Source organism: Littorina saxatilis, linkage group LG1 (genome assembly GCF_037325665.1).
Source record: "Littorina saxatilis isolate snail1 linkage group LG1, US_GU_Lsax_2.0, whole genome shotgun sequence".
NCBI classification, from domain to species: domain Eukaryota; kingdom Metazoa; phylum Mollusca; class Gastropoda; order Littorinimorpha; family Littorinidae; genus Littorina; species Littorina saxatilis.
In genome coordinates, this window is record NC_090245.1 from 21,491,567 (window position 1) to 21,505,480 (window position 13,914).

At 40.3% G+C, this 13,914-nt stretch overlaps 1 protein-coding gene across 5 annotated transcripts in view; it reads left to right on the forward strand.

The window, feature by feature from the left end:
- LOC138964666 (deoxynucleoside triphosphate triphosphohydrolase SAMHD1-like) overlaps positions 1–13,294 on the forward strand; it is a 34,478-nt gene extending 21,184 nt beyond the window's left edge. For all 5 annotated transcript variants that reach the window (XM_070336683.1, XM_070336706.1, XM_070336700.1 and 2 more), the window contains 5 exons: positions 726–936; positions 2,661–2,756; positions 4,314–4,418; positions 4,650–4,805; positions 5,594–13,294. In XM_070336683.1, the coding sequence (XP_070192784.1) occupies positions 726–936; positions 2,661–2,756; positions 4,314–4,418; positions 4,650–4,805; positions 5,594–5,731 (706 nt within the window). In that variant the 3' untranslated portion in view covers positions 5,732–13,294. The remainder of the gene's footprint in view (positions 1–725; positions 937–2,660; positions 2,757–4,313; positions 4,419–4,649; positions 4,806–5,593) is intronic.
- Positions 13,295–13,914: the final 620 nt, after the last annotated feature.

Genomic DNA, 13,914 nt, shown 5'->3' on the forward strand with positions numbered 1-13,914 from the left:
CCCCCTTTTAAGACCTTCAAGGGCGGGGATGTAGCTCAGTCGGTAGCGCGCTGGATTTGTATCCAGTTGGCCGCTATCAGCGTGAGTTCGTCCCCACGTTCGGCGAGAGATTTATTTCTCAGAGTCAACTTTGTGTGCAGACTCTCCTCGGTGTCCGAACACCCCCCATGTGTACACACAAGCACAAGACCAAGTGCGCACGAAAAAGATCCTGTAATCCATGTCAGAGTTCGGTGGGTTATAGAAACACGAAAATACCCAGCATGCTTCCTCCGAAAGCGGCGTATGGCTGCCTAAATGGCGGGGTAAAAACAGTCATACACGTAAAGTTCCACTCGTGCAAAAAACACGAGTGTACGTGGGAGTTTCAGCCCACAAACGCAGAAGAAGAAGAAGACCTTCAAAAATCTGAAAAGATCAGGTCTTAAAAAGGAGGGGGCCTCAAAAGGGGGGAAAGTTGCAGAGGTTATGAACAAAAAGGTCAGAAAACCTGGTCTGAAAAGGGAGAGAGTCTTAAATTTGGGGCCTCAAAAGGGGGGTCCCACTGTACAATATTATTTCACTTCTGTTTCACTGCATATCTCTTTTCATCCACAAACAAAGTCTTCATGAAAGTTCAAACATGTTCAAATTTGACCACAAAGTGTTCATGATCTTATATTTGTAGCATGGAGACCGTGGCAGGTAAGAGAGAAGACCTAATTCTCATGCTCACTGCATTGCAGAAAACGATACAAGATCTCGGACTGCATCAATCACATGGACGCATACACAAACCTGACCGACGACATTGTTCACCGAATCCTGCTGAGTGAGCCTACGGATCATCACATCATGCGAGCAAAAGAAATCTTGCAAAACATCCATAAGCGCAAGTTGTACAAGTGTGTGGGAGAGAGCGTTCCCATCACCGATGCAGACACCATTGAGAAACAAGTGCGTTTAGATTTTGTTTGAAACTGTGGTAATGTTTTTACATTTAAGTCAGGTTTTAACTAAATGTTTCAGATAGACTGAGAATCGAGACGAGGTCAGGGTGAATGTGTGTGTGGGTACACAGTGATTCCTGGAAAACTTTATACCTTTTCATTTCATTTTTTCATTTTCATTACTTTATTGTCCCATCGCTGGGAAATTCGGGTCGCTTCCTCCCAGTGGAAAGCTAGCAGCAACGGAGTCGCGCTACCCAGGTGTCTGCGTGTTTAGGTGTATTCAGCCACCTGCACTTATGGCAGAATGACCAAGGTCTTTTACGTGCCATTGTGATGACACGGGGATGGGACATGGCTTCCGTCTCTGGATCTGCACATAAAGTTGACCCGTGTCCGTCCCAGCCCGAATTCGAACCTGCGACCTTCCGATCACAAGTCCAGTCCAGTGCTCTACCAACTGAGCTACCGGGCCCCCATACCTGACATATGTTTATAAAATGTTGCATGTGTGTTCTTCTAGATAATATCCCCAGACATGGTTTTTTCCCGTTTTTTCAATAAATGTCTTTGATGACGTCATATCCAGCATTTAACAAAAGTTTAGGCCACACTATGAGAGAGACTGCTGAAGGAAAAATAAATAAAACAACAAATTCCAAAGTAACAAAGTGAATTCTTGCGACTTGTTTTATAAATACAAGAATATCAGTAATATCTTTGTATTTATCGGCCCCCGTAGCGCAATGGTTAGCGCATCGGGCTGCGGGCCGGGAGGTCGTGGGTTCGAATCCCATCAGGGTCATGTGGGTTTTTCGAGCTACTGTCGGCTCCTACCCAGAGTGGAAGTGCCATTGGTTCCTATGGGAAGGCTGGGATCACACAGCCGAGTGTCATTCACTTAACGAATGCAACTTTGAGGGTGCTCAGGTTCTGTTTACCTGATCAACACTGCAGGTGCGGCAGTTCTCGGCCTGGTTGACGCCAGGATATTTTATGACAGTAAGTGTAGAGTGCTGCCCTGTCACGTAGTCTCAAATTGAAAATCCAAAGCATCATTATAATCATCCTCATCTCATTAATCATCCAAAATTTTAAATTGTCCTTGCTCTTGTGGCCCTTCATGGCCGGAGTTCTCATGGTGACCTTGGTCTCAGTGTTCCTGCTCGATCCTTCCCTGAATAGTAGTTCTGCTGTCAGTCTTGAACGTCTGACGTTCTGGGGGGGTACGGGGTCGACGGAGGGACATGGTGGCGGTCTGCTCTCTGAAGGGGACGCTCACTCAGTCTGGCTGCGCGACTTAACACTCAATGTTGTTAGTAGGGGGCATAGTAGGTAGTGGGCTGCGTCCGTTAGCTCGGGACAGACCCACTACTGAATACCGTCAAAGTGACTCAGCAGAAGTGCAGTGTCATCTTTCGAGGGTAGCCTACCGCAGTGACCCGACATCCCCCCCCTGGAGCGTCTGTAAAATCGACAAGTCTGGCAGCGGAACGAAATTCAGATGTGGATGGAGCAGTGAGTGCAGGGACGGGGTGGTGTGAGAGCACAACGGGATAAGGAACAGGTGTAAAGACGGAAAGAAAAATAAAATAAAAAAATAAAAAATGTCTTTGTATTTTTTCTCAAAAACAGTTTCATTGTACTGAAACATTATAATATTCCGTCATTTTATATGATAGGCTCAAACACACCATACTTTAATTACTGTTGTGACTATTTCTGTTAAAGGGTGACAAGATCAAGGAAGAGATTCTGCAGGAGTTGTCTGGCCAAGAAGCAGAAGTGGAGAAACTGCAGTTGAACACTACTAGATTTGTTGTTCAGGTGAGGACACCTTCTCTCGGTTTATTTGTTGTTGTTCTTTAAGTTCACAAGTAACGCTTTGAAAATTCCGTAGGGATTTAGGATGTGTGTACTTGTTTAAATATAGGAAAAGATTAATTTTCTGCAAATAATTTCAAATTCTGATTTAAAGCATTTTTCAATTCTGGTTGTTGATGTTGTTGGTTTTGGTTTTCTTGGGGGGGGGGGGGGGGTGCACAACCATTTGCTGCAGGCGTTAATGTAGATAGAGAATACTACATTGCTTGCTGTGTCGTACCAGATTTACAAGAGTTGTTTTTTTAAATATTGAACTGCGAGCGAAAGCGAGCGTTCACTATTTGAAAAAGCAACGAGTGTAAATCGGGTACGAAACAGCAAGCCATGTAGTATTCTGTTTATCCTACATACTGTACTTACGTGTATTTGATTGAAAATGTCCTGCAGTCGAGGCAGCTAAATTGAAGACGCTTGTTTTAAAACATAGATCTCTTCTAAAGCCTCGTGCAATCTATTACGTCAAAGCAAAGAAACGTCACTCTGAAAGTGTGGCGTGACGTGTTAGTTCTAAAGATTCATGGAGGGTAATTAGCGAGCGCAATTTTTGTTTCTATAATGACGTTTGTCTCGGTGACTTTGGCACCATAAGCAGTGGAAAAACAGGTCCCTGCCAGACTTGCTTGACATGACCTCATTTACATGATATACACACGTGTGATTTGAACGATTATTATCTCACGGGTGTCTCTCTCACGTATGTAGGATAAACAACATTGTCATCATTTTCACGAGTTTTCATTCACAAACACCTGGGAAATAAATCTCATGTTCCCCATGCAATAAATCGAGGTGGTGAATGGGTTTGAGCTTTCAGGTGAAACGTGGATTGTCAAAGTAAAAGCCAATCAGGCTGATTGTTTGATGTGTGGAACCATCGCGGCTTTGGATTTGTGTTTCCGAGGACAACGATTGTAAGCATTCACTCTCAAAGACCCAATCAATGTTGATAATTACCGCGGCGACTCATGGTCAATTTGCAACTTATCTCTGTAATCGCAAAATCCACAACGAAAAGTCATAAACACTTCAAAAGAAAAGAAATATGCTCAACACTTACTGAACTCACACGTATGATCGCAGCTCTGTAAATTTTCAGACTGGAAGAAAGCGTCAACAAGCTACGTTTGACGTCACATACAAGGTTGACGTGTTATCACGAGCTACTGTGACGATGCTTTGTGGCCCGGAGTTGGATTCTGAAAATTCGTCTCCCTGTGGGTTATTGTGCATTTTGTTGCACAACCAAAATGATGACAAAAACGATGTTTGGTGGCTTGTTGTTGGTCCTCGGGGAGCATATTGCCTTTTGTCTCATATTTATCAATCGCGGCCTTTGGCCTTGGTCGATAAAGATGAAACAAAAGACGATATGGTCCCCTTGGACCAACAAAAAAGCTGGTCTGTCAACAAGCCACCAAACATCTTATATTATTGTCTTGCAGCTTAAGTATCCCAACTTTCATCATCATTGACATTAAATTTGGTTTCTATCTGCTTCAGGTGGCCAATCTTGACTTTGGCAAGAAGTATCAGAATCCTGTGAACGACCTAAGGTTCTTCTCCAAGAATAACCTGAACAAGGCTGTAGCTGTCAACCCTACACAGGTACTTGTCCATTTTTTTTCTGAAATATGTTTGTACAGTGGAACCTGTTAGAAATGACCACCCTAGGGACTGACCAAGAGTGGTTGTCATTGACATGTTAAAATTGTCGCTATGAAAAGCTAAAATCTTTATTTATGCTTGTCATCTTTATTTAGAGCGATTAAGTCCCTTAGTTTCTTAGATGTTAAATGAAATTAACCTGTCCTTACTCAATGAACGTGTTAACAACAGATATCGTACATGCTGCCACAAGTGCGTTTCAAGGAGCAGCTGGTGCGACTCTTTCTGCGTCCAACGGAAGACAAGGAGACAGACAGGCAGTGCATGCGACTCCTGGAGAAAGGCTTCAAGGACTGGTGCGTCAAGAACACCATGAAGAAACCAGAGGTAAATATTGCTACTGCGGGCTATGTATGCACTCAAAAAATCCTCATTACTGCAGTGGTCACACCTGTGATGTCAGACCCCTCTGATGAAAGGACACTTCCGATGAAGGAGACCATCTGTTGTTTCGTACTATCATCTTTACCAAAATATACCTGTCATGACAGGCCACCTGCATTGTAGGGATGCTTTTGGCTGGTCCAAAGGGTGTCCTTTCATGGCAAGTACCACTGTAGCTATGTTCAGTCTATTTATGAAATTGTAACCAAGAACCGTTTACCTATGAAACTTGAATGCATGTATGGTGGCCACATTTATTGACCGGTTGGTAGGGACAATGGTTTGTTGGTTGGTTGTACCTTGTTAACAATGTGCTTATAGTTCTCCTGCTGCGCTGAAGATGTAAATGCTATTTTTAAGGGATGGGCAGAGGAATTGAGTTAGGTTGAAATGTACTTCACCTAGCTTGTCACAAAGCTTGTCAGGTTATACTCCAGCAGTTATTTAATATGATCACTATTTAGCCGTCAGCAGAATAATTGTAACCCATTTGATGGGTGCAGGTAGCTTATGTCTGAAGCCAGAACTCTAGTAGTTTGCTTTCCCTCCAGAAGGCAGTGTGCCAGAAGAAAAATAACAGTCTGAACCAAGGAAGAGTAATACTCATCCCATGCTAATGGAGACTCTAAAAAGGTTGCAGATATTTTTTATTCCCACATACACTCATACCTTTTGTGAGTCACAGGATTTGTTTGCCTTTAATAGTACTTATAAAACTGATTCATTTGCAGGAGCTGGCGAACATAGTGGCAACACCCAGGATTTCGACAAGTGCACCGGCGTGTGACAATGTCACCCCAACTCGTGCCCCTAGAGCCCCTCAGTCAGACACCTCAGCCATGAAGGGGAGACAGAGACTGTCGTTCTGATTGCATACTGCATAAAGCCAGGAAAAAAAAACATGTCCAGGGGCGACCTTTGAGGCTTTACATTCTGCATAAAGCTTGAAAAAATATTTTCAGAGGCGACCTTTGAGGCTTTGTCTTGGAAACTGTGTGGTTGGTCAGTTTCAAACTTGTTTTTGCTTGTTGTCATTAACAGCTGTCTACAAAATACGTGGCATAAATCAGATTTTTAGAAGATATCGTTGAACAAACTGTTTATGACCCTTCTGTGCAAGTGCAGTATATAATTGAATGCAGACCTGTTTACCAGTACGATTTGGGCGTATTTTGTACGCCAAATTATTATCAGTACGCAAATACGCGACACACGCACAAAATACGCATAAGAAAAAGTCTAGAATACGTTTTCCGGTCTTGGTGTGCTGATTACGGGATGGTACAACTGATACCGGTTTCGGTCGAAGGGAGATAACTATGACAGCGAGTCTTCAGCTGTGGAAACCTTGTTCAGTTGTTGGCACGTGCGATCGTCTGGACAATCGTGGCAAAATGAAGCGGTAAAATGTGCCAGTTTCGTATGACTGTACCAAGTCTAAACAGCAGAAGCAGCAGATTTTCTTGAAGAAATATAAGAAAGAGTCAGGAATTGTGGAGTCTACTGTGGGAAAAAGTCATGCACACTGCAAGTATTGTAAATCAGATTTCTCCGTTGTCCATGCTGGGAAATATGACATCGAACGACACTGCAGTTCCAAAACTCACATGGACAAGGTTGCTGCAAAGAAATCCGCTGAAAGCTGCCAAGGAATTATTAAGTTCACTCCCGCAAAGCAAATCCTGCCAGAAGAAAAGGCTGTAGTCCGTGCTGAAGCAATGTTTTCTGAGATGATTGTAAAAATTAACTTGCCACTGTCAACCGCAGATGTTATTTCACGAACTTCATCTTTTTATTATCAATCTGCTTGGAAGACACTGGTTATAATGTTATAAACTGACAGGTAAATAAAATTGTTTTATCCCTGTTGTATCGGAAGGAGTTAAATTCTGAAGATGTTCACAAGACATGCTATTCTTACACAAACACGTTTGCACCCACGGCGTACGTTTTGCCTAGCCCATATGGCTTTGCTTGCAAAGTACACCAACTTTTTGAAAAATACACATAACTTTTTGAAAAAGTACTCTTGCCTCAGGTTTAGGGTAAACAGGTCTGTGAATGTTAAGCACTGCCGTCACTTAATTTGTTTGAATAATACTTTGTTTTGTGCTCAGCTCACCAATGTGCTATGCTTGTGATGTTTTATGTTAAGCATCAGCAACATACCAGATGGATATATGATGACGTGAAAGTGGTAAATGAGTGATTGATGCAGAGACATGTAATGTTACCTTCTGTACATATCTTTCATACAGTACAGAACACATCATGACAGTTTTGTCAGCCATTTTGAAATCCACTGGGCTTTACAAATTTCGCATTGAACCGTGTTGGCATTGAACCATTTTGCATTTAACTGTGTCTTCTTGTCTGCAAACCTAACATATGAAATGGCATTTAATTGTTATCCCTACTGATGCATTATTAGAACTTTCGGTCTTGGTCTTATCCAAACTTGAAAGCAAATTCTTTTTCACAATGTACCTCTGATGTTGCATACACTTGTACTTCTTTTCATTTTGCAATAATTTATTTGTAAACTGCAAGAAGGTATATAATTTTCTCGCTTTAATTTTGTTAAAAGAAACAGATTGTTTTCTTTAAACTGTCAAATATTTTGAATGTGCCGTTTTTATTTTTGACTCACATGCGAAGCAAAAGTGAGTCTATGTACTCACCCGAGTCGTCCGTCCGTCCGTCCGTCCGTCCGTCCGTCCGTCCCGGCGTCCGTCCGTCCGGAAAACTTTAACGTTGGATATTTCTTGGACACTATTAAGTCTATCAACACCTGATGTGGCCTGATGGTGTATGGTTACAAGATCTCAAAAAACATGTGCGGCAACTTGACCTCACTTCAAGTTCAAGGTCACAGGGGCTGTAATTGTTGTCTTAAAAACGACCATTTTTCACATTTTCGCATTTTTTTCTGAAGTTATCGAGAATGGCAACCTTAGCTATGTATGCTATACAGGGCAATGTAAGCCCTATCTTTGGACACCAGTTTGGTTGACCTTGCTTCAAGGTCAAGGTCGCAAGGGTCCTTTAAAGTTGGATTGTATACATATTTTGAAGTGACCTTGACCCTGAACTATGGAAGATAACTGTTTCAAACTTAAAAATTATGTGGGGCACATGTTATGCTTTCATCATGAGACACATTTGGTCACATATGATCAAGGTCAAGGTCACTTTGACCCTTATGAAATGTGACCAAAATAAGGTAGTGAACCACTAAAAGTGACCATATCTCATGGTAGAAAGAGCCAATAAGCACCATTGTACTTCCTATGTCTTGAATTAACAGCTTTGTGTTGCATGACCTTGGATGACCTTGACCTTGGGTCAAGGTCACATGTATTTTGGTAGGAAAAATGTGTAAAGCAGTTCTTAGTGTATGATGTCATTGCTAGGTTTAGTTATTTGACCTTGACCCTGAAGGTCAAGGTCATGTAAAGGTCAAGGTCAAGCATGTGAGTCGTATGGGCTTTGCCCTTCTTGTTATTTTCCTGTTATGTAATTGGTTTTCTGGCTCTTTTGTGCATGCTTAGTTTATAACATGTTCATCCCTCTATTTCAAATATGGCTGGCCTATAGCTGTAACAGAGTCAGCTTTACACCAGTTAGACCTAAAGTCCATAACTTAAATGTAAGTAGACTCAACTTCTTGCATACTTTGCGCTCTCAGTATTTGAATTTTTAGCTTGTGATGTATCTTCACTACTGTGTGAATCGAACTGTTTTTTCTTTTTCTTTAAACATTGTCCAGTCTTGTTTGTTACTTTCCCCTTCTGGTAATTCTGTAAAATAAAGTTATCACGTTTTCTGTCACATTCAGGAATGTGACTGTTTAAACAAGCCAAAGTGTTGTTATTCATATACTGTCATGTGTAAAGTACCACTACCAGCTAGCCTACTGTCATTTAACATCGGGTCAGTTTATTGTTAACAAGATAATATTTTGTTGAAAGAATTGCTGGCAGGAAAGCCAGATTTAGAAACACCTGTGTATTTCTACATCAAAGTTTCCATGCATTTCTTATTTGTTATGTACATGTTATTTAATATAGAGATTATTGTTGTTGGTTAAACGTTTTTTTAAGTGTTAAAGAGATTATTGCCTACCACATTTTACTAAAAGGTAAACTGATTTTTAAAGGCGAAGAGATTGTGATTTTTATTAAAATGACTGTATACACTTGGAGTTTTGTGTTCAAATTTTGAAAGTGGTACTTATATACTTAAGTATTACAACAAATTATTCTAGATGCATTTGCTTTTTGTCTGTGCACACAATAAAGAATTTTAGCTGGCCACACACGGTGGCATCTCTGCAGATATGGACAGCATTTTCATTTACATTTTGGAAAAGCAGGGCTGGAAGATTTTAAGGCGCGTTGGCTTTTTATATGCACACTAAGAAGGATTTGAGGCTGCATCTTTTAATGTAACACTGACAAAGTTTACACGTGATGGGTGTTGTCTTGTTTTTAACTCAACCACTCAGAATTTCAGAGTGATCTTTTTTGGCTGCTTGCTTCGTCTTTGCCTTACATAGCTTTCTTTTTCTGGGATTTATACAAAGGCAAGTCTGAAAAGCCTGGGGCTACTGATACCGAGGGTTCTGACTTCCATCAGCTTTCAACTGTGATGACTGCATGGTCTGTCTCAAGCTTGCATTTTTGACTCACATGCGAAGCAAAAGTGAGTCTATGTACTCACCCGAGTCGTCCGTCCGTCCGTCCCGGCGTCCGTCCGTCCGGAAAACTTTAACGTTGGATATTTCTTGGACACTATTCAGTCTATCAGTACCAAATTTGGCAAGATGGTGTATGATGACAAGGCCCCAAAAAACATACATAGCATCTTGACCTTGCTTCAAGGTCAAGGTCGCAGGGGCCATAAATGTTGTCTAAAAAACAGCTATTTTTCACATTTTTCCCATTTTCTCTGAAGTTTTTGAGATTTAATACCTCACCTATATATGATATATAGGGCAAAGTAAGCCCCATCTTTTGATACCAGTTTGGTTTACCTTGCGTCAAGGTCACAGGAGCTCTTCAAAGTTGGATTGTATACATATTTTGAAGTGACCTTGACCCTGAACTATGGAAGATAACTGTTTCAAACTTAAAAATTATGTGGGGCACATGTTATGCTTTCATCATGAGACACATTTGGTCACATATGATCAAGGTCAAGGTCATTTTGACCCTTATGAAATGTGACCAAAATAAGGTAGTGAACCACTAAAAGTGACCATATCTCATGGTAGAAAGAGCCAATAAGCACCATTGTACTTCCTATGTCTTGAATTAACAGCTTTGTCTTGCATGACCTTGCATGACCTTGACCTTGGGTCAAGGTCACATGTATTTTGGTAGGAAAAAATGTGTAAAGCAGTTCTTAGTGTATGATGTCATTGCTCGGTTTAGCTGAAGGTCAAGGTCATGTAAAGGTCAAGGTCAAGCATGTGAGTCGTATGGGCTTTGCCCTTCTTGTATGAACATGGTGTGCAATTGTGTCTTCATCTGGTGGCAATCGCTTATTCAAGAAAATTCCTTTTATGTGAATAAAGAGGGTGCACTTCCTTCTGTTTGATTACAAGTCTTTATCTGTAGTGTTAAATATGTAAATATATATATATAACATGAACCATTAACAAACCCCCCGCGGGTTAGGGGGAAGAATTTACCCGATGCTCCCCAGCGACTAACGGATTCTGTTTCTCCTTTTACCCTTGTTAAGTGTTTCTTGTATAGAATATAGTCAATGTTTGTAAAGATTTTAGTCAAGCAGTGTGTGAGAAATGTTAAGTCCTTTGTACTGGAAACTTGCATTCTCCCAGTAAGGTCATATATTGTACTACGTTGCAAGCCCCTGGAGCAAATTTTTGATTAGTGCTTTTGTGAACAAGAAACAATTGACAAGTGGTTCTATCCCATCTCCCCCCTTTCCCCGTCGCGATATAACCTTCGTGGTTGAAAACGACGTTAAACACCAAATAAAAAAAGAAAGAATCACACATAGTTTGTCTGAAAGTTACCAAAATTTGTAATGATTTTTCTATTGGTATGAAAATGTATCCCGACCTGGACTTGCATGCTTGTCAGAAGACAATGCTGTCCCATCTTCAAAATAAAGGAAAAAGAAGAAAAAACAACCAAGGGAACATGCCACTGTACACACACTGGATTGTTATTTCTGGATGTATCTTTCCTTTGCTTTCTGAAATCTTTGGCGGCATGGTCTTACAAAGAAAATCGTGTTACTTCATCATGTATACTTGTAAACTGTGTGTACTGCAGGCATTTTTAATTTAAAAAACATTATCATTGACATTGTTAAGCTAAAATATGTCCCAAGGTGCCAATGAACGATCATACATCACTATGTTGAAAAATGTTTGTTTATTTAAAGAGAAGAATGAGGGGGAAAATTGCAATTTTGGTTTTGCATTTTTTTTCTCAATTTTTACAATGGTTAAATGCACCGTAACAGTCAGTGTTGAAGAATTCCACACTGGCTAAGAACTTTACTTTCCCAGCACAGTTCACCGATTTGCACATATGCAAAATTCATTTTATTCTGCTTTGACAGGGATTCCCCCTTTTGAACCTGCCTTGATTTTGACATGGATAGTGGATAAACTGACTTTGAAACTATAAGTCACACTCTGTTTATCAGCTAATCACTGACTTTTCTTCTTTTAATTCGGGACAAAAGCAAAACTAACACTTGTCTGACTTTGGATTTGGAAAACCGGCCTGCATCAGCCCCCTTTTGGACCATTTTCATTCTCATGTCTGAGGGATGGTTTGCTTCATGGTGCCTTTTCTTCTCATGTAAACTGTAATGTAAACATTCGCAAGTGTAAACTGTTGTAAACTACAGTAGAACCCCCTTTTAAGACCTCCAAAAATCTGAGAAAATCAGGTCTTAAAAAGAAGGAAGTACATTTACAGATGTAATGAACAGAAAATCTGAGAAAACAGGGAGGGAGTCTTATATTGGGGGGTCTTAAAAGGGGGTTCCACTGTATTGCGAATCCATGCAGGTGCTTGCATTCAAAGATTGCTTTCACTTGAACATGCTCGACAGTTGAGCTGTGAATGTCGTTCACACACTTTTTTTCATTTTTTTTTACTCCCAGGTTGAATCTTCATGTAGTCATACATGTGAAAAAGACATTATTGTTAACATTGTATTAATTTGCTTGAGACTGTATTACTTTATTTCTTGTTCATTTGTATCCTTTGACTGGATAGCTCTCACACCTACATTATTATGATTTCCCGGTGGCGTGTTTTTGTTTGTTTTTGCTTTTTTATTTGCAGTGTATTTTTGTTGCCATATATACACTCTCTCCAAATGGCAACTTGTATATTTTTTTTACATTGAGTCAAATTTTGACTAAATCTTTAAATTTTTTGCTTGGGAATGATACCGAATTTTGTTCCTGGTTTGCATCACAGTATACTGCCAGTCCCATGATATAGCATGTTCATGTTTGAGTACCAGTTGATTTTTTGGTCACTATTTACAGACTATTTTCATGGTCATCCTGAGATTGTGTTCTTTTTTGGCTGGACATGGTTATGAGGTCAAGTTTCAAAGTTGTCACTCCTTTATCTAATGGTTCATGCAGGCGTCATTAATACTGGCCAGTACGTGTCTGCAGAACTTTTGTTCTTAATCTTTTGCTTATTTCCAAAAGTTAGGAAAAATCTTTTTAATTATGAGGGTATTTAAAGGCACAGTGCAGCTCACAGCCTTCGTTTTGCGTTTTTGTTGCAGCTGAGTGCATTTACAGTTCAAAAATCCTCCTATGGTAGTAAAACAAACCCAAAACTACCCAACGACGACATCTGTGAAGCTCGACAGTTTCTTGTTCACGCGAGTGCATAAATTAACCTAGTTATTACGTGGTGTTTGGTCGGAGTTCGATTCAACTGAGTGATTCCGGCCTCCATTTTGTTTTACACAAACTCATGATGACGTCTGACATAGTTTGCTAGTGACTGTCTTTTTGTGCATGATGTGGTGATCTACCTGATCTAAATTTAGATCCAAAAATAGGTCAAGACCAGCCGGGTCCGAGTACGAAATTAATTCGTAAAAAAATCGCAGTTCTTGACTCTTTGGGTGCAAGTCAATGAAACTTGGTAGTTCTTCTAACGGATAGCTGCCTGAGGTATGACTAAAAGCCCCAGGGGCTCCGTGCACCTGGATTTGACAAGTTCAGTACCTTTAAGAGATATATAATATTAGATGTATGTTAATCAGGTTATTTGACTAATAAGCAGAAGCTTTTTTTTTTATAGCTTACTTGTCTGATTTTACTCTCAAGATGATCGAGTGCTCGACACCTCAAAAACATTTTCAACTTTGTTTTCTCTTACTGTTGCAATTAAAGTGTTGACCTAAATTAACTGTGTGTTCTGAGTTATTGCGTGCATGTATGTGAAATATAATTATACTGTACTATCGATCAACATCCACATAATATGAGTTAGAGACCAGACAGGTTTTTTTTTATTACCTGTCATATGTGTGGGTTTGTGTGTGCGAGGCCACTCATTCTTATGAAATATCACACACACACACACACACAGGAAAGGGCACCCGTTCACTTCAAACATTATTGGGACCAAGTTAGAATGGTCAGTTTTCTCTGAATAACAGGAAGTGGTGACTGAGACCACCAAATACTAACACCCATCCCCTCTCCCTCGCCTGCCAATTAACCTCTCTGTTACACAAGAAAAATACCAGACATGTCTGAAAGAACTAGAATCCTTATTTTAGCCTCAGAAGACCAAGCTGCTGTGTAAAATAAGGATTCTAATTTCAGGGAGAGAAGATTACAGTTGCCAAAGTAGTTTTCTTTTTTTAAACAGCACTATAAAATATAGAATAAAATAAAACATAAAGCCGAAGTTGGCTCCTGTTTCGAACCCCTACAGTTGGAGACTTGATTCAGATTCAGATACCATGTGCCTGTGGTCTCCTCGCCGAATGGCACACCAAAGGCGCACAAATCAAACTTCCT